Source organism: Bos indicus x Bos taurus, chromosome 3 (genome assembly GCF_003369695.1).
Source record: "Bos indicus x Bos taurus breed Angus x Brahman F1 hybrid chromosome 3, Bos_hybrid_MaternalHap_v2.0, whole genome shotgun sequence".
NCBI lineage: Eukaryota > Metazoa > Chordata > Mammalia > Artiodactyla > Bovidae > Bos > Bos indicus x Bos taurus.
The window spans coordinates 40,498,857-40,526,680 of record NC_040078.1 but is presented as its reverse complement, the minus strand read 5'-3'; the positions used below and the strand labels follow the sequence as shown (position 1 = coordinate 40,526,680).

Below are 27,824 nucleotides of genomic sequence, written 5' to 3'. Positions count from 1 at the left end.
TCAACAGTTTACAACTATGCTTTAGATCTCATTTTTTGTTATACAGATCCTAAAGCTCAGTGATATTTGAGATATTAGGGTCTTTTCAGGTCTTTTCTGAACATGCACACAGGCCTCATAGATACCCAAGATTATACAGAAGCTTTGCAGTGCCCTTCATAGATGTCTCATTTCCAGTGTTTTTCATCTTTGTCTGATCCTTGTTTGCTCAACATCCTAACATTTAAGTGAACACTGCCAAGTACTAAGATCTGCATCTAGAATGTCTCATTAGCAACAGAAAAATTACTAAAATTAAAATGTCAAAAACACACATCTGTCAATAAAATTTTCACTAACATGACATATTACAATGCTTGATAATCATTAAGATAAATTTTGTTGAATTAAGAAATTTCTCCACAGTCAGATTTAGCTATAATTCTTCAGTTACTTAGTCATTTTATTCAATCATTCATTCAGAAAGTTCTTTATAAGTGCATGTAATCTCGGTGGCTCAAAGGTAAAGAATCCACCTGCAATAGAGGAGATGCAGAGACACAAGTTTGATCCCTGAGTTGGGAAGATTCCCCATGGGGTGGGGAAATGGCAACCCACTCTGCTTATTTAACGTATATGCGGAGTATATCATGCAAAAAGCCCGGCTGGATGAATCAGAAGCTGGAATCAAGATTGCCAGGAGAAAGAACAATAACCTCAGATATGCAGTTGATATCACTCTATGGCAGAATGTGAGGAGGAACTAAAGATCTGCTGGACGAGAGTGAAAGAAGAGAGTGAAAATGCTGGGTTAAACCTCAATACTAAAAAGCTAAGATCATGGCATCCAGTCCCATCACTTCATGCCAAATAGAGGGGAAAAAAGTAGAAGCAGTGACAGATTTTATTTTCTTGGGCTCCAAAATCACTGCAGGGCTGACTGCAGCCAGTAACACTTGCTCCTTAGAAGGAAAGCTATGACAAAAACAAGACAGCATATTAAAAAGCAGAGACATCACTTTGCCGACAAAGGTGTGTACAGTCAAAGCTACAGTTTTTCCAGTAGTCATGTATGGATGTGAAAGTTGGACCATAAAGAAGGCTGAGCACTGAAGAACTGATGCTTTCGAACTGTGGTGCTGGAGAAGACTTCCTGAGAGTCCCTTGGACTGCAACAAGATCAGACCAGTCAGTCCTAAAGGAAATCAACCCTTAATATTCACTGGAAGTACTGATGCTGAAGCTCCACTATCTTGGCCACCTCATGCAAAGAGCTGACTCACTGGAAAAGACTCTGATGCTGGGAAAGTCTGAAGGCAAAAGGAGAAGGGTATGGTAGAGGATGAGATGGTTAGATAGCATCACCGACTCAATGGACATGAGTTTGAGCAAACTCTGGGAGATAATGAAGGTCAGGGAAGCCTGGCATGCTTCAGTCCATGGGGTCGACAAGAGTCTTATATGACCTAGCAAATGAACAACAAACAACTAGTAACAGAGAAATTTGAATTTTCTTCATTCTGCTGTTTAAAAAAAAGACATCATTCAGTACATCTTGAATACTGTCATCTTAGAGAATTAGAAATTCTAATTGTTGAACCCCAGCCTTGTCATTAATTACTCAGAATTATGCAAGTCACTTGGACTTCACAGGCAGTGCAGTGGTAAAGAATATTCCTGCCAATAAAGGAGACTCAAGAGACATAGGTTTGACCCCTCAGTTGGGAAGATCCCCAGGAATAGGAAATGGAAACCCACTTCAATATTCTTGCCTGGAAAATTCCATGGACAGAGAAGCCTGGCAGGCTACAGTCCATGAGATCGCAAACAGTCGGACACAACTAAGCAATTAAAACTTCAAACTTAACTTACAGATAATATAATAAACTAAATGCAGCTTTTCCTGAAACACAAAAAAGTCATCTGTTGTATGGCATATGGTATTTTTAATAGCATATTTTTTAGAATACTGGTTTTCTAAGTACTTAAATATTCTAGTTAAGGCACTCCACTTCATTAAATGGAATCCTGCCATTATTTCCACTATAAATTCTTTATTCAGGTGTTTGATATTCAGCCATAAAATATACTACTGGGAAGAAACTGGAAAATTCAGTTAAAAACCTATAGTGCTCTTTTTCCCAGAAGGTATTTTACAGTGTTTTATGGTAATCATATGACATGTTATGAGACAGTCTGTAGACAAACAAAAGCATCCTGACAGGTTGAATGAACCATAAATACTTAGATTCAATAGTCATAAAAACTTCCACAACTGGAAAAAGGTGAAGTTACCAAGTAAAATTGGCATCTGCTGCACACAACATATGAAAAAGACATCCTCCTCCTCTAACGACCCACAAAGCCAAAATTAAAGCAGAGCTGATGCAATTACCTTGCTATCTACAGCTGTGCCAACTAGGTCTGAGTCTATGCTATAGCATTTGTCTATAGACAGGATGATCCTGGAGGAGGAAAGCAAAATAAATGTAAGAAAACTGAATAGAAATGATAAAGATATGGTTCCTCTAAATGTAACTTCCATTGCAAAAGGATTCTGACACATTTTTATCACAACAAATTATGTAAGTATTAGCGTATCCTCATTTCAAAGCTAAAATATAATGCATATATCCTAACAATTATTGTTTGTTATTTTGGGTTGTATATGCATATACATGCTGTTGTTGTTTAGTGTCTCATTTAATTTCAAAGGTTTCGAAAATTAGAAGTTTCATCTCCCCTAAGCCTAGAGTAAAGCACACGCTGCAACTGTATTCTATAAAATCAGCTAGCCTCCATATTTCCTGAAACACATTCTTACTTCCATTACTTCCAACATGTAGGTATCTCAATGGGAATTAAAGCATTTATAAAATGCTTCTCAGGAAAATCTTAACTGTATGTTATAAGCAAATAGGAGTTAGGGTGATGAAGAAGATGGAGAGAGAAATAGCATTAAACAGAAAAAGCATCTTAAAGCTTTGGATGCATGAAGCTGACAAAGTTAGAAAAGTACATACAGTGCTGTCTAGTTGGAGGGATGGCTCTATACAGTGATAGTGAGCACTGAAGACTGAGGTATAAAAGATAAAGATAGAAAGAAAACAAAACAAACAAAAAAACACTAAGGGAGGAACCAATTTAAGAAGGGTTTTGTGTGTCAGCTGAAATCTAAACATTACAGAGTGTTGTTCAAAGACTGTGAACCATGGAGTAAACTGATCAATGCTGCATTTTAACAAAACTGCTATGACAACATGGGGGAGGCTGATTTGAAAGCAGCCAGTGTGTAAGCATAAGAATCAATAAAGAATCCATTGCAGTTAAGCATTGAGAAACTAAACTAAGGCAGCAATAGGAGGAATGGAATAAAGGATGGTGGTGGTGGTGGTTTAGTTGCTAAGTCGTGTCCAACTCTTGCGACCCCATGAACTGTAGTCCAGCAGGCTCCTCTGTCCATGGGATTTCCCAGGCAAGAATACTGGAGGGGGTTGCATTTCTTTCTCCAGGGGATCTTTCTGACCCAGAGAAAAAATCCAGTTCTCCTGCACTGCAGGCAGATTCTTTATCAACTGAGCCACCAGGGAAACCCTTATGGAATAAAATAATGATATAAAAGATATCTAGGAATAAAAGATAGATATAAAAGATAATACAGTTTATTAGAGAAAACATGTGTGAAATTTGGGAACTGACTGGATGCTGACGATGGAGTGGGATGGGATATGCAAGGAGAGAAGGAGAAAGTGCATTAGAGAGTAATGGAAGGTAGTTTTTCAGTTTCTGGTATGTGCAAGAGTAGGGAGGAAAAGGCATTTGTTTGGCTGAGAAACATAATAAGAGAGAAAGATGGAGGATCAACCTTTTAAGTCTATGAAGTCAAATGATAATTAAGGATTGTTTTTAGAAAAAGGTCAGTCTTCATTTTAAGAAACTTCTCTTTAAGCTGGTTTTAGAAAAGGCAGAGGAACCAGAGGTCAAATTGCCAACATCTGCTGGATCATCGAAAAAGCAAGAGAGTTCCAGAAACACATCTATTTCTGCTTTATTGACTATGCCAAAGCCTTTGACTGTGTGGATCACAATAAACTGTGGAAAATTCTGAAAGAGATGGGAATATCAGACCACCTGACCTGCCTCTTGAGAAACCTATATGCAGGTCCGGAAGCAACAGTTGGAACTGGACATGGAACAACAGACTGGTTCCAATGGGAAAAGGAGTACGTCAAGGCTGTATATTGTCACCCTGCTTATTTAACTTATATGCAGAGTACATCATGAGAAACACTGGGCTGGAAGAAGCACAAGCTGGAATCAAGACTGCCGGGAGAAATATCAGTAATCTCAGATACGCAGATGACACTACCTTTATGGCAGAAAGTGAAGAGGAACTAAAAAGCCTCTTGATGAAAGTGAAAGAGGAGAGTGAAAAAGTTGGCTTAAAGCTCAACATTCAGAAAACGAAGATCATGGCATCTAGTCCCATCACTTCATGGGAAACAGATGGGGAAACAGTGGAAACAGTGTCAAATTTTATTTTTTTGGGCTCCAAAATCACTACAGATGGTGACTGCAGCCATGAAATTAAAAGACGCTTACTCCTTGGAAAAGTTATGACCTACCTAGATAGCATATTGAAAAGTAGAGACGTTACTTTGGCAACAAAGGTCCATCTGACTGAGTGACTTCGCTTTCACTTTTCACTTTCATGCATTGGAGAAGGAAATGGCAACCCACTCCAGTGTTCTTGCCTGGAGAATCCCAGGGACAGGGGAGCCTGGTGGGCTGCCGTCTACGGGGTCGCACAGAGTCGGACACAGCTGAAGCGACTCAGCAGCAGCAGCAGCAGCAGTCAAGGCTCTGGTTTTTTCAGTGGTCATGTACAGATGTGAGAGTTGGACTGTGAAGAAAGCTGAGCACCGAAGAATTGATGCTTTTGAACTGTGGTTTTGGAGAAGACTCTTGAGAGTCCCTTGGACTGCAAGGAGATCCAACCAGTCCATTCTGAAGGAGATCAGCCCTGGGATTTCTTTGGAAGGAATGATGCTAAAGCTGAAACTCCAGTACTTTGGCCACCTCATGCGAAGAGTTGACTCATTGGAAAAGACTCTGATGCTGGGAGGGATTGGGGGCAGGAGGAGAAGGGGACGACAGAGGATGGGATGGCTGGATGGCATCACTGACTCGATGGACATGAGTCTGAGTGAACTCCGGGAGTTGGTGATGGACAGGGAGGCCTGGCATGCTGCAATTCATGGGGTTGCAGAGTCGGACACAACTGAGCGACTGAACTGAACTGAACTGACATGCCAACTGTCAGGTTATGTAACTGTGGCCAAACTAAGCCAAAAGCACCAGTAAGAATCAACACAAACAGAACTGTGAAAAAGTTAATTTTTGTTGTTTTAAGACCCAGCCTGTGGTATTTGGTTGTAGCAGTCCTAGAAAATGAATATAGATTGATAATTACTAGCTGTTTATATCTTGCAAGTATTATCTATAGTAGAATAAAGAATAGCACTTCAAAACAAGTATTTTTGTTTGTTCATGATATGGGTAATGTCAAACTATGTCAAGGGACTGGTATTAAGTAGATATTGTAGAAGTATTGACTGATTTAATATGACAAGTAGCTAGAATTCCGGGTAATCATAGGTTATAATGCACCTGGACAGTATCATCATGTGTAAATATCCCTGAGGCACTGGGGGTAACAGAAAGTAAAGAATTATTAAAAAAAAAAAAAAAAAGAAAAATTATTGTCCCCAAGTATAAATAAAGAATGTGAAAGCATTGAGTTGTGTGTATGTGTGTGTGTGTGTATGTGTGTGCATGTATGTGTGTGTTAAGTTTTATTTGGGGCAAAATTAGGACTGCAGCCTGGGAGGCAGCATCTCAGATAGCTCTGAGAGACTGCTCCAAAGCAGCAGTGGGGGAAAGACAATATATAACATTTTGGTGAAGGGGGAGTTCAATACCATGAAGCACTCATTTTACAAAAGGTTTTTTTGTTAGTCATGAAGATCTGATGTAAAACCATGAAGGGATTTAGTGCTTCTCTAGGTATGAGGAGATACAAGGATTGAGATCATAAAATCTGTTCCTAAAAACATCCAACTATCTAAAGACCTGCCCCACCAGATTCCCTGGAGCACAGAGTGCCTCACTCCACCCTGACCTCCCTCAGGGGTTGTTGAAGGTCAACAGCTATAGAGGCAGATGGCAAAGGCCTTTGTTGTTCAGTAGTTGGCAAAGGAATTTGAAAGCATTGAGTTTTTAAGTAAACTTACCAGGGATTTAAACAACTTTATCAAATTAAATTATGCTAGAATTTATACTGGCTTCCCAGGTGCCTCTAGTGGTAAAGAACCCTCCTTGCCAATGCAGGAGACATAAGAGACGCAGGTTTGATTCCAGGATTGGGTAGATCCCCTGGAGAAGAAAATGGCAACCCACTCCTGTATTCTTGCCTGGAGAATTGCATGGACAGAGGAGCTTGGCGGACTACAGTCCATCAGGTCGCAAAGAGTCGGACACGACTGAAACGATTTAGCATACATGCATGCTACAGTTTAAATATCCACTTTATGAATTTTTAAAATACACTTTCATTACACTATTTAAAAAGTTAAAACAACTCCTAGTTGTATCACTGTTGTTGTTCAGTCACTCCGTCATGTCCAACTCTTTGGGAACCCATGGACTGCAGCATGCCAGGCCTCCATGTCCCTCACCATCTCCCAGATTTTGCCATGGGTTCCCAAAGAGTTTTTCCCAAAGTTCCCAAAGATGCTTTTGAACTGTGGTGTTGGAGAAGACTCTTGAGAGACCCTTGGACTGCAAGGAGATCCAACCAGTCCATTCTGAAGGAGATCAGCCCTGGGATTTCTTTGGAAGGAATGATGCTAAAGCTGAAACTCCAGTACTTTGGCCACCTCATGCGAAGAGTTGACTCATTGGAAAAGACTCTGATGCTGGGAGGGATTGGGGGCAGGAGGAGAAGGGGACGACAGAGGATGAGATGGCTGGATGGCATCACTGACTCGATGGAAGTGAGTCTGGGTGTACTCTGGGAGTTGGTGATGGACAGAGAGGCCTGGCGTGCTGCGATTCACGGGGTCGCAAAGAGTCGGACACGACTGAGCGACTGAACTGAACTGAACACATATATGGAATTTAGAAAGATGGTAACAATAACCCTGTATACGAGACAGCAAAAGAGACACTGATGTACAGAACAGTCTTTTGGACTCTGTAGGAGAGGGAGAGGGTGGGATGATTTGGGAGAATGGCATTGAAACATGTATAATATCATATATGAAACGAGTCGCCAGTCCAGGTTCGATGCACAATACTGGATGCTTGGGGCTGGTGCACTGGGACGACCCAAAGGGATGGTATGAGGAGGGAGGAGGGAGGAGGGTTCAGGATGGGGAACACATGTATACCTGTGGCAGATTCATTTTGATATATGGCAAAACCAATACAATATTGTAAAGTTAAAAAATAAAATAAAAAAAGAAAAAATATAAATGAAATTATATCCTAATTCTACTTCATGTCAACAGTGAAAAGAAAAAACTAATAGGAAAAAGTTTTATTGTTTTTATATACTAAAAAATATACATATATAAAATCAGAAAAATATATTTTTGTATTCTATACCTAATTTTATTTATTCATGTTAATATGAATGAAGAGTAAAACAACATACTTTCTTGAATTAAGAAAACATATGCAAAATAAATTACAATTCTTAAAAAATAGAGATAATCCTTAGATTACAAAAGATTATTCATTTCAAATGTTCATTAAATATGAATATTTTAAATATGCATAATCAAAATTTGATCTTCCTCCCAAAATAGAGTCGTCTGATACTTCTTACTAACATCTGTTGTTCAAATAATGTAACTAAAGATAACATTAAAAGATCTAAACAGAGGATTTAAAAACAAAATATAAATCTTTTGAGACTTTACCTTTAAAAATTAAGCTGAGAAAAATATTATTTGTATGAAAGGAAACATTATGCATCATTTAATATTTTTAAGTTGTATTTTAGCACAGACTCAAAGAATAAATTCATATTAGTAATATCAGCATAAAGGTCAAATATGGATTTGCAAGCAGGTTATGACTTTCACTGGCTGTCACACAAAGTTAACTGTAGAATTTGAAATTTACTTTACATTTCATGGCCTTTGACTTGGCAGTAAATTTTGAATTTATTTTAAAGTAATTATCATCTTTTGGATATGGAAAGAAATGATAGACTGTTTTAATCTTTCATAAAGAGTTCAATAGTTGAACTGGCACATTTACTCTTTTAACCCAAACAAATCAACTAGGTATTTGGCTATCATTTTTTTATTATCAGTTTAGCATCATTTTCATTACCTAATTTTAACTCTAGAGAAAAAGGATGAAAAGAAATCATTGGTAGTAGCATCTTGATACATTTATTATTCTAGTAATAGTTCTGCATGCAATGACAGTGTCGCAGAAGCAATAGGTCCCATAAATAACATTTAAGAATACTTTCTTTTTCTACTCTGTTGCACTGCTCTACTAATATAAATGATATATTTCTTAAGTGAATTGAAGTTTTAGCAAATCAAAATTGGCCCTTTTATGAAATATATAAGCCTAAGAGGATTTTTCAAGTATATATGTGTGTATATATATATATATATATATATATACCTTTTACTCTTTTAATTTTAAAAAACATTTTTTCAGTAATATTGTGAAAACTTATTTGCTCACTACAGAGTACAGTCAATCTATACATATGTCCACTGAAAAATCAAAGATGAGGGTCATGCTGTCAAAGGTGAAAGCCAGAAACACCCGTGGCAGATTTATGTTGATGTATGGTAAGATCAATACAATATTGTAAAGTAATTAGCCTCCAATTAAAATAAATAAATTTATATTAAAAAAATAAAAAGATTTTATTGTTTGTAAAATGCATCTGGAGTAAAGTTGATACATGAGTAATAATATATATATTGAAAAAAGTATTTCTGGTGTCATAAATTTATATAATACAATAACTAACCTTAATAGTTTGATCATAAAAAAAAAAAAAAGAAATGGGAATTCTTGGAAAGAACTACACAGTTCTCTTGAAGGAAAAAAGCAAATCTGTTACACAGCATTCCTAATTTGAGGAGGTACTTCATGCCTTACAATTGGAAGACAAATTTAAGGCTTCTCCCTCCCCAAACTCTTTTCTTTAAAAAAAAGCACAAATAACACACAATTTTTTAATAGGCACAGATACATCATAAGTCAGATAATAAATGTATTTCTTCTATAACTTTTAGCAGTAACTTACACAGAAATTTGACAGCCAGATAACTTTCAGAATCCTTCACCCTGTTTATCTACCAATCGGTCATCTACCCTTTAATCAACACATATTTATTCAGGAAAAGTAATATGCTGACACTATAGACAGGCAAGAGAGAAGAAAAAGGAAAATCAGACCCAGATCCTACTCTCAGAGACTCTTTGTGACCCCATGAACTACAGTCCACCAAGCTCCTCTGTCCATGGGAATTTTCCAGGCAAGAACACTGGAGTGGGTTGCCATTTCCTACTCCAGGGGATTTTTCCTGAACCAGAGATTAAACCTGCGTCCTTTGCATTTCCTGCATTGGCAGGCAGATTCTTTACCACTGTGCCACCTGGGAGGGTGTAACCTGGTAAGGGAAATTACTTAGACATATTTCTTTAGTATTTACTGAATTCCAATTATGAAAAGCAGGCTTCTCTTGTAGCTCAGTTGGTAAAGAATCCTCCTTCGGTGCAGGAATTCATCTGCAATGCAGGAGACCCAGGTTCCATTCCTGGGTCCAGAAGATCCCCTGGAGAAGGAAATGGCAACTCCAGGCAGTATGCTTGCCTGGAGAATCCCATAGACAAAGGAACCTGGTGGGCTACAGTCCACGGGGTCACCAGTGTTGGACACGACTTAGGGACTAAACCAATTATGAAAAAAATAAATTGGGCCAGCAGAGGTTGGGGATGAGACAACTTTCATCTGGGAAAATCAGAGGAATGATCTAGAAGGACCTGTCATAAATGAGATCATGAGAAAGTGTCTAATTTTTCTTTTAAATATAAAGGTACGTAGTATTCTTTGTTGGCTCTCAAATCCTAATCATTCATGCTGCTCTCTCTCAGCCTGTGCCTGAAGAGTCTGACCCCACAACACACATCATCAGACTGTCTTGCAGGTGGTTTCCAGTACACACCATGAAGTGACCACCAGGAGTTAGGAGTTCGGAAGGTGGGAATAGAGGGTGGAGTAGTTTTACCAGACATTTTCCTGCCTGACACTGCAGTCCGGTACCCTGACAGCTACTGCCACTGTCAGAAAGCACTTGAGCAGGGCTCTAGCTCTCACTGTACTGCTATCTATCATGGAAAATGGGAAAGGCAATGCTCACCAGGTAACTCTCCCTCCTTATTCACACCTCCTAAATCACCTCAGTAGAAATTCAGTTTCCTGCTGGAACCACAGTGAACTCATAGGGACTATGAGAGAATAGAGAAAGACCACGTGCTTAAAGGCCCTGAAATAACAATAGGTACCTTCCTTTTATGCATATACTGTGTTTAAGGATTCAAATAATCAGTACAGATATGTATCAGTTTCCAGGAAAGTGTGCTGTTTCTACTAGATGACACAGTTTATACTCTGGGCTCTTGATTTTTTTTTGCTGGGGGTGGGGATAGGGGTGGGGCTAGGGGGCTGGGAAGACACTGTGCAGCTTGTGAGATCTCATTTCCCCAACCAGGGACTGAACTCTTGGGTCATGGCAGTGGAAGCTCAGAATCTTAACCACTAGGCCACCAGGGAACTCCCAGTAGCTCCTCTTCATAATGAGCCAATCTATATTGTTCAGCTAAACTCAATGGAATATAAACATCATGAGAGCAAGGACCTGTCTGTTTCATTCTCCCAGGTTTCCACAAATCCATGGAATAGGCCTGCACATATTAATATTAATAAATGTCTGTTTGATAAATACTGAAAGTGAAAGTCACTCAGTCAGGTCCAACTCTTTGTGACCATGTGTAGTATACAGTACATGGAATTCTCCAGGCCAGAATACTGGAGTGCGTAGCCTTTCCCTTCTCCAGGGTATCCTCCCAACCCAGGGATTGAACCCAGGTCTCATACATTGCAGGTGGTTCAATAAATAGATACCCAGGCAATTAATTTATTCACCATTACAAGATTCAATTTTAACAACTGTAAATTAAAAATATTATTATTTGTCTCGAATTTCCTACAGATTCTTTAAAAGCTAATACCTACTTAAACAATTTTTAAAGTGTAAGTATACACAAATGTTAGGTTCAATTCCTACAGTACTTGATACCAGTTACAAGAGAACACACTTTTGAGTTCAAACTTCTAAACATGTTTATGAACTGTATAAACATATAAAATTTAAGAAATGCTGCTGGAGAATCCCTTTGTAATCTTTCCATAAATATACTCCAAAAAAGCTTGAGTGTCAGAAGACTTAAAGAACAGAACACTTAAAGAATAGAAGAGAAAGAAAAACACATTTAGTGAAGCAGTTTCCAGCATGTGACTCTGTAAAAGCAATAGCTTAACAAAATTATATAGTGTCTCCCTAGACACTAAAACTTCTGTTCATATTTGATATTAAATCTTTGCTGAAAAGTACGGTGGATCCTGGTAGAGGTTTAATATTGTATATCCAGGAACAAGACTGACATTAAATCTTTAACATGGGATAACATTCTCAAAAAGTAGAGATTATCAGAAGATTAATTGCAAAACTATGCTTCCTGTTACTCAGACTTCTGAATTTGCCAAGGCATTAACTCTCATCACAGTTGTTCTTTTTTTTTTCCCAAACATTCTGTACAGTTAATGATTCTTTCTCAAATATTTTGTGTGGAAAGGAAGACTGCCAAAATGCTTAGAATTTTAGTTTAACTGAAAAATGCATCAGAGATTGCATCTGCACTATAACTCAAAGGAAAAAAATGAAGACATCCCACATAATCACAGACAGAACTGCTACCCACACAGTCTTTATATTTCACTGTCTCAAAATCAGCTTAAGAAATCAGTTGTAAGAAAATGAGTAGCATTCCTATGTTACTTGAATGCACTACTAATTCAACAACTATTTACCAAGTATTACAGAAAATGCCTAAAGTTATATAAACACTACCACAAAAAGTATAAAATAAATATTTATCTTGTATTCTTACTGAATATAAGATAACAAACATTCTTACTACAAGATATCTATCAATGCAGCTCTTATTATTATTCCACAAATAATAATAAAAGAGGAAAAGAAAAGAAAAAAACAATTAGAAAAATGTAACAAATCTGGTCTCTTCCTTTCTTGTTTGCCAAGATGATCTATACTCCGTGAATTAATAAGCACTAGAAAGCATATTTATTTCATCCACTTAAAAATATTTTCAGGTACTCTTCTAGACACTGTGGATACAGTGCAAAGCCTCTGCTCTCTTACATTTCAGAGAAGGAAGGAAGTGAAAGTCCCTCAGTCATGTCTAAATCTTTTTGACCATGGAATTCTTCAGGCCAGAATTCTGGAGTGGGTAGCCTTCCCCTTCTCCAGGGGATCTTCCCAACCCAGGGATCAAACCTATGTCTCCCATATTGCAGGCAGATTCTTTACCAGCTGAGCCACAAGGGAAGCCCCAGAAAACTGGAGTGGGTAGCCTATCCCTTCTCCAGTGGATTTCCCAACCCAGGAATCAAACGGAGGTCTCCTATATTGCAGGCGGACCCTTTATCAACCGAGCTATGAGGGAATCCCTACATTCCACAGAAGGAAAGAGAAAATAAAACATAGTATCAGAAAGTAATAGGTGCTGGAAAGAATACAAAGCAGTTAGGAGAGATATTTAGAAGCTTGTTGTTGTTCAGTCGCTGTCATGTCCAACTCTCTGTGACCCCATGGACTAGCCCGCCAGACTCCTAAGGCAGAGTGCTATATTATAAAGTATGATCATGAAAGATTTTGCTGATAAGGGGCTGTTGAGACCGAGACAACAAGGAACCAAGAAAGTAAGAAATGCATAGAGATATCTAAGGGAAAGCCTTTCAGGCAAGAGGATGAGTAGATGCTTAGACCCTAAGGCTGGAGCATGATTGATGTGTTCAGAAATAATGCCCTATGGATCAGAGGGAGCAAGGAGCCATTGATGAAGTCAGAGAAAAGGGGCAAAAGGTGTGAATGAATCACTTAGGAGCCTACAGAACTCTAAATGATATGAAAAGCCACTGAACAATTATAAACAAGGAAGTGACATTCTTTGCTGACTCATTCATCCTTTCAGCCAGGTGTTATTTGACAGGAATAGACCTACTAGTTTAGGCTTGATGCTTAGAGAACAGACTAACAGAAAGGCAGAGAGAAAGAGAAATCAATCAAAAGGCTTCTGCACTTTTATTTTCCATACGTATTTAAGTAATGTAGACCTTCCTTTTTCTTGAGGTACTGGAATTTAATTTCTAATATATCTTAGGTAGAAACAAGAGGGAAAAATTGGAATAAGAACTTAGGCCTTAGCTTCTTTGGTGATTTTAGTTTCTCATACAGTAATAATTGTGATGCTATTTGTCAACTGGATATAAATATAAATATATATGCATATACTTATAGAAATTATAATTCCTACAATTATAAAAAATAGATAACTCTAATTGTTATAATAATAAATAATATTTTACTGGCACTTACTGTATATCTGCCAGTCTTCTAAAAACTTTATATAGTCATATTGTAATGAACTAGGTCATGCCTTTAAAATCTAATTCCTAAAAAAAAAAAAAATACTTTGAATAATTTATCACATTATTATTCTACTTCTTTGAGCTAATAATAATTTCACACTAACTGTTTAGTTCAGTCTCTCAGTCACATCCAACTCTTTTCGATCCCATGGACTGTAGCACGCCAGACTTCCCTGTCCATCACCAATTCCCAGAGCTGGCTCAGTCTCATGTCCATTGAGTCAGTGATGCCATCAGTGAGCTAATAACAATTATTATTAGTCGGTGAGCTAATAACAATTTTGCACTAACTGTAGTTCGACTATAAACCTCAGGAAGTATATAGAAAGACGGTGAGATAAGATTATTTGGTTCAGGGTACTCCTATCACGTTTCAAAATTTCATTAAAAACACATAGTTCATAAACCATAAAATAAGAGAACTAAAGGCTTTTGAATTTAGCTAAAATTCCAAGCATTTCATGTTTTAAGGAAACATTGACTATTTGCTACCCGTGGGCTTCGCAGGTGACGTTAGTGGTAAAGAACACGCCTGCCAAAGCAGAAGACAAAAGAGACTTGAATTTGATCCCTGGATAGAGAAGATCCTCCAGAGAAGGGCATGGCAACCATTCCAGTGTTCTTGCCTGGAAAATACCATGAAAAGAGGAACAGGCTACCGTCCATGAGGTCTCAAAGAGTCAGTCATGCGTGCTCATTCAACTCTTTACACAGATTGTAGCCCTCCAGGCTCCTCTGTCCATGGGATTATCCCAGCAAGAATACTGGAGTGGGTTGCCATTTCCTCCTCCTATGGCTCCTGGCTTTGCAGGTGGATTCTTTATCCACTGAGCCATCGGGGAAGTCCCATTTGCTACCTTATGTAAAGCCTAAAGTATGAAGTTTCTCTCTCCCTTAACCCCACTTACCCAATCAGTACTAAGATCTGTCAATTGTACCACACATTAGCATCCTGAAACAAGACCTTTCTCTCCATTTCTTCTGTGATGACCTTGTCTCTAAGTAACCTTTTATTTGAACTAAATGTTTCAACATATCAGTTTTTGTTTTGTTTTGTTTTGTTTTCTAACCAGGTTCTTCTGATTTTAGACTAACTCCTTCACTGACAAAAAAGGAATTTGTAAAAAAACAATCTCAATATTTAATTCCTCTACTTAAAGAAACTTCTCATGGCCTATGGTTTAAAGTTTAACTATCTCAGGGTGGTATAAAATGCACTTCATAAACAGGCCCTAAAACATCTCACTAAGTCATCTCCTAAATATCCCCCAAAGCAAACTGGATTCTCAGATCCGCTGAGCTCATTCCAAACTTCCATCTTTTGCACATGTGCCCTCATCTTTAAACATCCTTTTATTTTTTTCATTATTTTGCATACTGCATTTTCTCCCTTGAACATTTCTGTATCTTTATTAGAGACAGAATTTCTATCTTATTACAACTATTTATTTGTATCTCTATATAGGTAATTTAGGAGAAGGCAATGGCAACCCACTCCAGTACTCTTGCCTGGAAGATCCCATGGGTGGAGGAGTCTGGAAGGCAGCAGTCCATGGGCTCGCAAAGAGTCAGACACGACTGAGAGACTTCACTTTCACTTTTCACTTTCATGCAGTGGAGAAGGAAATGGCAACCCACTCCAGTGTTCTTGCCTGGAGAATCCCAGGGATGGGGGAGCCTGATGGGCTGCCGTCTGTAGGGTCACACAGAGTCGGACACGACTGAAGTGACTTTGCAGCATAGGTAATTTAAGCACAGTGATGTTATATAATATGTATTCTATTTCAACAGAGAATGGTCAACTACTTAATGTACAACTAACTTTCAAAGGACATGTACTATCCTGTACCTCTCTTAGCTCCTTCTCCACCCAGTCAGTCAGTTCAGTTCAGTCACTCAGTCATGTCTGACTCTTTGTGATCCCATGGACTACAACATGCCAGGCTCCCCTGTCCATAAACAACTTCCAAAGCTTGCTCAAACTTAATATGCATCGAGTCAGTGATGCCATCCAACCATCTCATCCTCTGCCGTTCCCTTCTCCTCCTGCCTTCAATCTTCCCAGCATCAGGGTCTTTTCAAATGAGTCAGGTCTTTGCATTAGGTGGCTAAAGTATTGGAACTTCAGCTTCAGCATCAATCCTTCCAATGAATATTCAGCACTGATTTCCTTTAGGATGGACTGGTTGGATCTCCTTGCAACCCAACGGACTCTCAAGAGTCTTCTCCAATACCACAGTTCCAAAGCATCAATTCTTCAGCTCTCAGCTTTCTTCACATTCCAACTCTCACATTCATACATGACTACTGGAAAAACCATAGCCTTGACAAGATGGACATTTCTTGGTAAAGTAATGGCTCTGCTTTTTAATATGCTATCTAGGTTAGTCATAGCTTTTCTTCCAAGGAACAAGTATCTTTTAGTTTCATGGCTGCAGTCACAATCCGCAGTGATTTTGGAGCCCAAGAAAACAAAGTTTGTCACTGTTTCCACTGTTTTCCCATCTATTTGTCATGAAGTGATAGGGCCACATGCCATGATCTTAGTTTTCTGAATGCTGAGCTTTAAGCCAACTTTTTCACTCTCCTCTTTCACTTTCATCAGGAGGCTCTTTAGTTCTTCTTCACTTTCTGCCATAAGGGTGTTGTCTTCTGCATATCTGAGGTTATTAATATTTCTCCCGGCAATCTTGATTCTAGCTTCTGCTTCTTCCAGCCCAGCGTTTACATGATGTACTCTGCTTCTTCCAGCCCAGCGTTTCTCATGATGTACTCTGCATATAAGTTAAATAAGCAGGGTGACAATATACAGCCTTGACGTACTCCTTTTCCTACTTGGAACCAGTCTGTTGTTCCATGTACAGTTCTAACTGTTGCTTCCTGACCTGAATACAGGTTTCTCAAGAGGCAGGTCAGGTGGTCTGGTATTCCCATCTCTTTCAGAATTTTCCACAGTTTATTGTGATCCACACAGTCAAAGGCTTTGGGGTACACAGTAAAGGAGAAGTAGATGATTTTCTGGAACTCTCTCACTTTTTTGATGATCCAATGGATGTTGGCAATTTGATCTCTGATTCCTCTACCTTTCCTAAAACCAGCTTGAACATCTGGAAGTTCTTGGTTCACATACTGTTGAAGCCAGGTTTGGAGAATTTTGAGCATTACTTTGCTAGCATGTGAGATGAGTGCAACTGTGCCATAATTTGAACATTCTTTGGCATTGCCTTTCTTTGGGATTGGAATGTAAACTGACCTTTTCCAGTCCTCTGGCCAATGATGAGTTTTCCAAATTTGCTTGTGTATTGAGTACAGCACTTTAACAGTATCGTCTTTTAGGACTTGAAATAGCTCAGCTGGAATTCTATCAACTCCACTAGCTTTGATTGTAGTCATGCTTCCTAAGGCCCACTTGACTTCGCACTCCAGGACGTCTGCCTCTAGGTGAGTGATCACAGCCTCATGGTTATCTGGGTCATGAAGATCTTTTTTATATAGTTCTTCTGTGTGTTCTTGCCACCTTTTATTTATGTCTTCTGCTTCTGTTAGGTCCATACTATTTCTGTCCTTTATTGGGCCCATCTTTGCATGAAATATTCCCTTGGTATCTCTCATTTTCTTGAAGAAATCTTTAGTTTTTCCCATTCTATTGTTTTCTTCTATTTCTTTGCACTGATCATTGAGGGAAGCTTCCTTACCTCTCCTTGCTATTCTTTGGAACTCTGCATTCAGATAGGTATATCTTTCCTTTTCCCTTTTGCCTTTAGCTTCTCTTCTTTTCTCACTATTTGAAAGGCTTCCTCAGACAACCATTTTGCCTTTTTGCCTTTCTTTTTCTTGGGGATGGTCTTAATCACTGCCTCCTGTACAACGTCATGAACCTCCATCCATAGTTCTTCAGGTACTTTGTGTATCAGATCTAACCCCTTGAATCTATTTGTCACTTCCACTGTATAATCATAAGAGATTTGATTTAGATCATACCTGAATAGTCTAGTGGTTTTCCCTACTTTCTTCAAGGCTGAACTTGGTAATAAGGAGTTCATGATCTTAGCCACAATTAGCTCCCATCTTGTTTTTGCTGACTGTATAGAGTTTTTCCATCTTCAACTGCAAAGAATATAATCAATCTGATTTCAGTTTTGACCATCTGGTGATGTCCCTATGTAGAGTTGTCTCTTGTGTTGTTGGAAGAAGGTGTTTGCTATGACCAATATGTTCTCTGGCAAAACTCTGTTAACTTTTGCCCTGCTTCATTTTGTACTCCAAGGCCAAATTTGCCTGTTACTCCAGGTATCTTTTGACTTCCCACGTTTTGTTTTTTTTTTTTGTCCTTCCAGACAGGTGGTTCTAACAAAGCCTTAACTGCTAGCAGGCATAACGTACATTCATATATATGCTAGTCTTCATTAGATATAAGCACTGTGCAGAGTTTGTGTTTGATGCCACTGATTCAGTATCTAAATTAAGTGGATATAAATTCTGCTGTCAATAAACTTACAGTCTAATGAGAAAGAAATGCATTTTAGATAATTACAAAACAGCACAGTAATAGTGACAACAAGAATGCAATAAAAGATGGCTTTTTTTTTTTTGAGAAGTTAATAAAATGCCACAAAGTAATGATAAGCCTTAAAGAAAAAAAAACAAACAAACAAACAAGAAATCAGAGATAAAACTTACAAAAGGGACAAAACAAAGTGTGTGATACGTTATTGTAAACTGTTGGCATCACAAGATAATCTTGTGATGCATTAACAAGGAATTGCTCATATTGGAAGACGAACAATATCCTGAACAAGTATTGTTTTGGATCTTCTATAGAGTTCTGAAATCTGAATTAACCTCAAATGCTATACAGAGTGGATCAAAAAACAAGGCCCAATTATATATTGTTTACTAGAAACCTACTTTCAGTATAGACACATATAGATTAAAAGTATAGGAATGGAAAAGATAGACTATACTATCACTAATCAAAAGAAAGCAAGAGTAACTATGTTAATTTCAGGCACAGAAGACTTCAGAATAAAGAAAGTTATCAGAGATAGAGAGAGATGCTCTATACTGATAAAGGAGTCAATGGTCCAAGAAGAAACAATAGCTCTTGACGTGTGTGTGCCTAACACAGAACATCAAGCTGCACAAGACAAAAGGTGATATAACTGCAAGAAGAAATGGAGTAATCCATTATAATAACATAGTTGGAAAGTTTAATACCCTTCTACCAGAAACTGAGAGATCTAGCTGCACAAAATTAGTAAGGACATATTTGAACACAACAGCATTATCAATCAAAAAGATTTAATTGACTTCTATACACTATTTTATCAAACAGCAGATTATATATTCTTCTTGCACAGAATATTCACAAAAACAGACCACCTTCTGGGGCATAAAACACACCTAAACAATTTAGAAGAGCAGAATTATAGAATTATACAATATCAGCCCTTAGAACAGAGTTAAATTAAACTAGACATCAATAACAGAAAGATTTCTGTAAAGTCTTTTTTTAAATGGAAAGTAAACTACACATTTCCAAATACAATGAGTCAATGGTGCTATCTCAAAGAAAATTATAAAATATTTTTGAACTAAATAAAACACAACTCATCAAAATATGTAGTATGCAGCAAAAGCAGTTCTCATAGAGAAAATTTTAACATTGAATACAAATACAAGAAAAGGAGAAAAATATAAAATCAAATCATCTAAGATTCCACCTTGGAAAACTAGAAGGGGAAGAGCAATTTAATTACAAAGCAAGTAAAAGAAAGAACTAATATAAATGAGAGTCAAAACCAGTGAAACTGAAAACAATAACAAAATATGAACAAGATCTAAATGAGAAAAGCTACAAAATGTTGATGATATATCAAAGTACTAAATAATTGAGAAATATTCCATTTTCACAGATAGAAAGACTCATTATTGCCAGGATGTAAGGCTGTCCGAACTTGATCTACAGCTTCAACTTTCCCAGTTAAAAATCCCAGGAAATTACTTTGTGAATATCTTTAAACTGATTTTAAAATTTATAACAAGAGGCAAAAGGCCCAGAATAGCCAACTCAATTTTAAGTGAGTAAAACAAAGTTGGGGAACTGACACCCAGACTTCAAGACTTACTATAAAGTTACAGTAATCAAGACAATGTAATTTTTGTGATAGAAAAGACAAGTAGATCAATGAAACAGTATAGAGAGCCCTGAAGTAAACCCACTAAGTATAGTCAAGTGATCTTTGACAAAGGAGCAAACAAAGGCAATACAATGGAGTAAAGATAGTTTTTTCAACAAATTGTACTAGAACAAGAAATCCACATGCAAAAAAGTGAATCTAAACACAAACCTTACACCATTTATAATAATTAACTCAAAATATATCATTATCTAAATGCAAAACTATGAAACTCCTAGAAGAGAACATTAAGAAAGGTTAGATGACAACTGGGTAGAGCAATGGCTTTTTAGCTACCACATCAAAAGCATGGTGCATGAAAAAAAAAATGATAAGCTGGACTTCATTAAAATTAAAAACTTTCACTCCACAAAATACAATGTCAAGGAAATGAGAAGACAAACCAGGAGAAAGTATCTGTAAAAGACATATCTAATAAAGAATTATTCTTTAAAAAACATTTAAAACAAAAATAACCTGATTAAAAAATGGGCAAAAGGCCTTAACAGATACCTCACCAAAGAAGATAGAAAACTGGCAAGTAAGTATATATGAAAAAATGCTCAACATATCATCAGGGAAATACATATTAAAACGAGATACTACTACACACCTATTAAAATGGATAATAGCCAAATAGTGCCAAAACTGTGAAAGAAGAATTTTCATTCATTGCAATGATAATGCAAGATAGCACATTCCTTTTGGAAGACAGTTTATTAGTTTCTTACAACTAGGCATACTCATACCATATTATCCATTTACATTCCTTGGTATTTACCCTAAGAGGCTGAAAACTTATTAACATCTTAGGTAAATATGATATCATCATGTTATCATATCAACATGAAAACCTGAACCTGGTTATCTATATAGATTTACTCAGTTATCAAAACTAGGAACCAATCATTAGGTTTTTCAGTAGATGAATGGATAAATAAACTGTGATACATTCAAACAATGGAATATTATTCAGTACTTAAATGAAATAAGCTATCAAGCCATAAGGACATGGAGGAAATGCAAATGTATAATACTATTCTAAAGGAGATCAGCCCTGGGATTTCTTTGGAAGGAATGATGCTAAAGCTGAAACTCCAGTACTTTGGCCACCTCATGTGAAGAGTTGACTCATTGGAAAAGACTCTGATGCTGGGAGGGATTGGGGGCAAGAGGAGAAGGGGAGGACAAAGGATGAGATGGCTGGATGGCATCACTGACTCAATGGACGTGAGTCTGAGTGAACTCCAGGAGTTGGTGATGGACAGGGAGGCCTGGTGTGCTGCGATTCATGGGGTCACAAAGTGTCGGACACGACTGAACGACTGATCTGATCTGATCTGATCTGAAGTGAAGGAAGTCAACCTGGAAAAACTAAAAACTGTATAATTCCAACTATATGACACTCTGGAAAAAGCAAAACTAAGAAACTAGTGAAAACTTAGTGGTTGCCAGAGTTTAGGGGAAAGGCAGTGATAAATAGGTGGAACACAGAGAAATTTTTGTGCATAAACTTCTTCATGAGATATTATTTATACATGTATTGTACATCTTTTTAAGTGAACAATGAAAAGAAATAGAGAAAAATAGTAGAAAAAGTGGAAAAGACTATAGATCACTTCAAGAAAATTAGAGATACCTATCTTTGATTTCATGCAAAGATAGGCACAATAAAGGACAGAAACAACACGCAACTAACAGAAGCAGAAGATATTAAGAAGAGGTGGCAGGAATACACAGAACTATACAAAACAAACAAACAAAAAAATGCTTAATGACCTGGATAACCAAGAGGGTGTGATCACTCACATAGAGCCAGACATCCTGGAATGTGAAGTCAACTGGGACTTAGGAAGAATTACTTTGAACAAAACTAGTGGTAATGATGGAATTCTAGCTGAGCTATTTCAAATCCTAAAAGATGATGCTGTTAATGTGCTGCATTCAATATGCCAGCAAATTTGGAAAGCTCAGCAATGGCCACAAGACTGGGAAAGGTCAGTTTTCATTACAATCCCAAAGAAAGCCAATACCAAAGAATGTTCAAACTATCATACAACTGTGCTCATTTCATATGCTAGCAAGGTAATGCTCAAAATCCTTTGAGCTTGGCTTCAACAGTACATGAACCAAGAACTTACATGTGTACAAGTTAGCTTTAGAAAAGACAAAGGAATTAGAGATCAAATTGTGAACATTGGCTGGATCATAGAAAAAGCAAGGGAATTCCAAAAAGAAATCTGCTTCTGCTTCACTGACTACACTAAAGTCTTTAACTGTGTGGATCACAACAAACTGTGGAATATTCTTAAAGATATGGGAATACCAGATAACCTTACCTGTCTCCTGTGAAACCTGTATGCAGGCCAACAAGCAACAGTTAGAACTGGACAGGGAACAATGGACTGGTTCCAAATTGGGAAAGGAGTACATCAAGGCTGCATATTGTCACCTGCTTATTTAACTTATATGCAGAGTACATCATGCAAAATGATGCATGATGCATGCTGGATGACTTACAAGTTGGAATCAAGAATTCGGGGAGAAATATAAATAACCTCAGATATGCAGATGACACAAACCTTATGGCAGAAAGCAAAGATGAACTAAAGAGCCTCTGGATGATGGTGAAAGAAGAGAGTAAAAAAGTTGACTTAAAAATCAACAATCAATAAAGTAAGATCACAGGAGCCAGTCCCATCACTTCATGGCAAATAGATGGGGAAAAAGTAGAAACAGTGACAGATTTTATTTTCTTGAGCTCAAAATCACTGTGGATGGTGACTGCAACCATGAAATTAAAAAATGCTTGCTCCTTGGAAGAATGGCTATGACAAACCTAGACAGCATATTAAAAAAACAGAGATATCACTTTGCCAACAAGGATCCATGTAGTCAAAGCTATGGTTTTTCTAGTAATCATGTATGGATGTGACCGTTGGACCATAAAGAAGTCTGAGCGTTAAAGAGTTGATACTTTTGAATTGTGGTGTTGGAGAAGACTCTTAAGAGTCCCTTGGACAGCAAGGAGATCAAACCAGTCAATTCTAAAGGAAATCAACCCTGTATATTCACTGGAAGGACTGAAGCTGAAACTCCAATATTTTGGCCACCTGATGCAAAGAGCTGATTCACTGGAAAGGACCCTGATATTGGGAAAGATTGAGGGCAGAAGAAAGGGGCAACAAAGGATGAGATGGTTGGAATATCACCTACTCAAAGACATGAGTTTTAGCAAACTATGGGAGATAGTGAAGGACAGGGAAGCCTGCTGTGTTGCAGTTCATGGGGTCACAAAGAGTTGGACACAACTTAGTGACTGAACAACAACAAAACATGCACCTACCAAATAACCCAAGCATTCAACTTCTAGGTACTTAACTAAGACAAATAAAAATAAATTCCCACACAAAATGGGCATGATTATTCACAAGAGCTTTGTATGTAGTAGCCAAAGTATAGAAACCATCCAAATGCTTTCTAGCAAAACAGATGGATTAAGAAACTGTGTTTTATTCACACATTAGAAAACTGCTCATTAAAAAAAGCAAAATAAAGATACATAAGAAAACATGGATAAGACTTAAAAATGGTATGCTGAATAACAAGTAGCCAAACTAAAGAGAATGCATACAGTACAATTCCATTTATAAAAGTTTCGTAACATATAAGTTGTAGTGATAAAACATAAATTAGAGATTACCTGGGGTTTAGGATGGAGAAAGGATGGATCATAAAAATACAGGAGGAAAATTTCTCTGGGTGTGATGACAATAATTTCAGAGGTATATATGTGTGTGTGTATATATATAATATATATATATATATATATATATATATATAAAAGTGTGTGCATGTATGTGTGCTGTCACATCCAACTCTTTGCCACCCTATGAACTGTAGCCCACCAGAGACTGCTCTGTCCATGGGATTATCCAGGCAAGAGCGCTGCAGTTGTTTGCCATTTCCTTCTCCAGGGGATCTTCCTAACCAGGTGTTAAACCCACATTTCTGATATCTGCATTGGCAGGTGGATTCTTTACCACTGAGCCACCTGGGAATCCTCATATATGTATACACATATATGTATATGTCACAACTGATTAAATAGTACTCTTTTGATATTTTTATATTATTGCACTTCAATTATACAAAAGTCTCAAAGACTGACAAAAATGTATCTAGACTGGGAAAGATGGATAAATGTGAAAATTGTTTCCATCTTATCATGCTAATCTACAGGAAAACTGTGTCTACTGGCATACTATCTTTTTAAGTATGAACCTTGGAAAACATATGCAGTTTAAAGGGACATGGGGACTTCCCTAAGGGTCCAAAGCAGAGGAAACAAGTTCAACCCCAGTCAGGGAGGACTGCACATGTCACGGACCACAGAGCCCAGCACCACTACTAAGGTTATGCTCCAGAGCCCATAAGCCACAACAACTGAGCCCATGGGCTGTCATTACTGACACCCATGAGAAAGCCCAAGAGACCAGGCCTTGCAACAAGAGAAGCCACCACAATGAGAACCCTGGACACTCCAGTGAAGAGTAGCCCTGGCTCACCACAACAAGTAAGGCCAGGAACATCAATAAAGACCCAGTGCAGCCAAAAACAGTCAAAATAAATACATTTAAGAAAAAAAAAAACAATATTCTTAGCAAGAAAAAAAGATACAGAGTCACAATCTGTCTAGTACTAGTACTTCAAGCACTTTACATGCATAAATTCAATTTTTTAAAAATACGAGAGAGATTATATTACTGTTCTCATCTGAAGACTAAGAAATTAAAACTTACAAAAAATAATTACACAGAGAAACATGATTAAGCTATGTATTAGGATTCAAAATCAGATTTTTATCATTCCCAAATCAATTCTTATATTTACTCTGCCATGCTAAAAGTATATAATCTGAATTATGGGTCTACATATTCATTTTGGCATTTTCATATAAACTAATTTTGTCATACTTTAAAAAATATTTTTAGTTTTGCTTTTATTATTTAATGCTGAATTCTTAAAACTCTACAGATTGCAATTCAAATACTGCATATTAGACTTTTTTTTTTCAGAAAAACAGCTGAAGTTACTTCAAAGTTTAGAATATGGTTTATGCATTAGATTGCTAATGTTTAATCAGATAAAATAATGATACATTTTGCTTCCAGCACCTCTGTCTTTGGTAGTTTACTAGATACCTCTCGGCTAGATATATTTTGGTTAGTAGTGGTTGAAGACACATGGAAATATTTTAAGGAATCATTTTTACATATTTTAATTGTTGATACTATAATCAGCCTATGAAACATAGAGGTGCTTATTACATATTTTTAATATGTAACATTAGGTTTAATTATTTATTTTGAAAAAAAAAAGAAGAAGCTTACTGTGATAGTCTGTAACTACACTTTAAAAACTCTGAACTGGACCCTAGTAAGTATGAGTGTAGTATATGGAAAAGAAAGTGGAATATAATCTGGTTTTATATGCGTGTAGGGTAGGGGGAATAAAAAATAAAAATTAAATGACATTCACCTAGAAGTAAGTTCAGGTAAAAATAGAAGTCTCGATGCTATGAAATGGTATGAAAAAGAAATCTAATCAATGTATATGTGTGTGTGTGTGTGTGTTAGTCGCTCAGTGATTTAGTTGCTCAGTGGTGTCTGACTTTGCGACCCCATGGACTGTGGAACCAGCCAGGCTCCTCTGTCCATGGAATCTCCAGGCAAGAATACTGGAATGGGTGGCCATTGCCTTCTCCAGGTGATTTTCCTGTCCCAAGTATGAATCCTGGGTCTTCTGCACTGCAGGTGAATTTTTTACAGTCTGAGTCACCAGGGAAGCCCAATCAATGTGTACATGTATCAAATACTATCTTTCAGAAACAGTAAATTTTGAGAACTAATAAATAATATTATATATTTCCTCTTATATGTTTTAATCATTTATGGCAAAAACAATCTACTCTTAATTTCCATTGTTTAACTTACACAAGCTCTGTGAATATGTACAGCGATAGATTAAACTAATGTATGAAATGAAACCTTCAACTGATATATTTCTTCCATATTACTCATATGTTCTAGGAAAATCAGGTGCTGTGTATTACAAAAATAGATTTAGCTTATGAAACTGATGTTCATAAACAGTTTAATTTTAAAATAGAATTCTGTAAGCCTAAAAATTAAATTAATTTATTTATATATTCATTCATTTAATAAATAAATATTCATTTATCATTTGTGTGCAATCAATGCATGATATTGGAATATCTGAGACTTTATTATTACATATTGTCTGAATCAGTTTGTCATTAATTTAGTGTGATATAATGTGTTAAAACATTTTGTTTAGCATCAAAGACCTGGGTATATACTAGTGCAGAAACTCAGAAACAAATAGAATCCCAAATAATCTGATATGTCACAAATAATAGTTCTATTTGAAATTATTCCATTGATTATATAACTAAGCACAGAAATGCAATATTCTACTGGCCCTCTGAATTTCCACTGTGGTTTTTGAAAACACATACTGTGTGTGCACACATATCTCTATATACATATCAGCAGAATGCAGCAAATGTATTTCCATGTAAAACTTGTCTATTAAACCATAATATATTATACAGCTTTACTTTGTTACACTTTGAAAACTAAGTTATTAAAAAATGGTATTAAAACAGTCACCAGAGTAATGACTGAATAGCTCAGGAGTGCACCCCTTCATGGAGTCAAATGTGTTCGTTCCATTAATAATTGACTAAATGAAAATTAAAGCAAGAGTTACCAGATACAGTGATGGAAGGGTCAAATAAATAATGCGATTATCATAATTGGCCAATTGTACCTGGAAAGGAGCTTTTAACCATTACCTTCACATTGAAATAGTGATTTTTAAAAATAAAGTTTATCTTTTGGAGTATCTCTATTTTACCTTGGAAATACACACACACAAAAAATATCTGACTTGTACATTTCATTACCTTAATCTCTGAGAGAAGGAAGTGAAGAAAATGTTCTTTTCTCCAAAGAAAACAATGCAAAGTACTAAGAGGAAAGCCATTTGTCTTTCCCAAGAATATAGCATGCCAGTATTTAAATCAACCAATCTCTATTACAGTTTCCCAGGTTTTATAGTCACCACTGTCTACTCATTCTCTTACTGAACAATAAAAAACATCACTGCTATACATACAGGGGAATAAATTAGGTCACCCTTTAAAGTTTACAACTTTGCTTTATAGCATATATGGATTGTTGCTGTTATTAACTCCACTCATCTGAATTAATAATATTCATAAAAAATAAAGTTTGATTTATTTTACCTCAAAAACTTCTTCATCCAAAATCCTTGTCCCAAAAACCATAATTCCATTGGTGTCAACGATTGCTTTCTCACTTCTGTCAAGCGGTTTTGTAGTTTTCTTCTTACAATCAACAATCATTGTCACAGTTTTCTTCTCCACGCTGATTGCTACCCGGTGCCACCTTAAAAAGCCAAATAATGCTGTAAGTTCCAAAGATGTTGTCAAACCATTATTGTGAAAGAACAATGTATTTTGAATTATACAAGTGATCTTAAATTATACAAAATGTAGGCTTATTTATTCATCAATCAGTTAACAAGTGGCTACTTAGTATCCAGAGCAGTGGTAGGTACTCAAAAAGTCACAGAGCTATGTAAATTGCACAGCAGGATTAGCTGTCTGTGCTGATAAGGCAGTGCCCATCCTCTGCTTCACCTTGTGTTGAAACAATAGCTCGATCTCACCATGCCCTCACAAGGTTATTTGATAGAGATTAGGGGTGGGATATGGGATAAGT

General features: G+C 37.0%; 1 protein-coding gene across 2 annotated transcripts in view; it reads right to left on the bottom strand.

Moving 5' to 3' along the window:
* The window catches only part of COL11A1 (collagen type XI alpha 1 chain), a 223,393-nt gene that overhangs the window by 157,950 nt on the left and 37,619 nt on the right, over window positions 1-27,824 (bottom strand). For both annotated transcript variants that reach the window (XM_027536365.1, XM_027536366.1), the window contains exon 4: window positions 27,326-27,488. In XM_027536365.1, coding sequence (XP_027392166.1) covers window positions 27,326-27,488 — 163 coding nt within the window. The remainder of the gene's footprint in view (window positions 1-27,325; window positions 27,489-27,824) is intronic.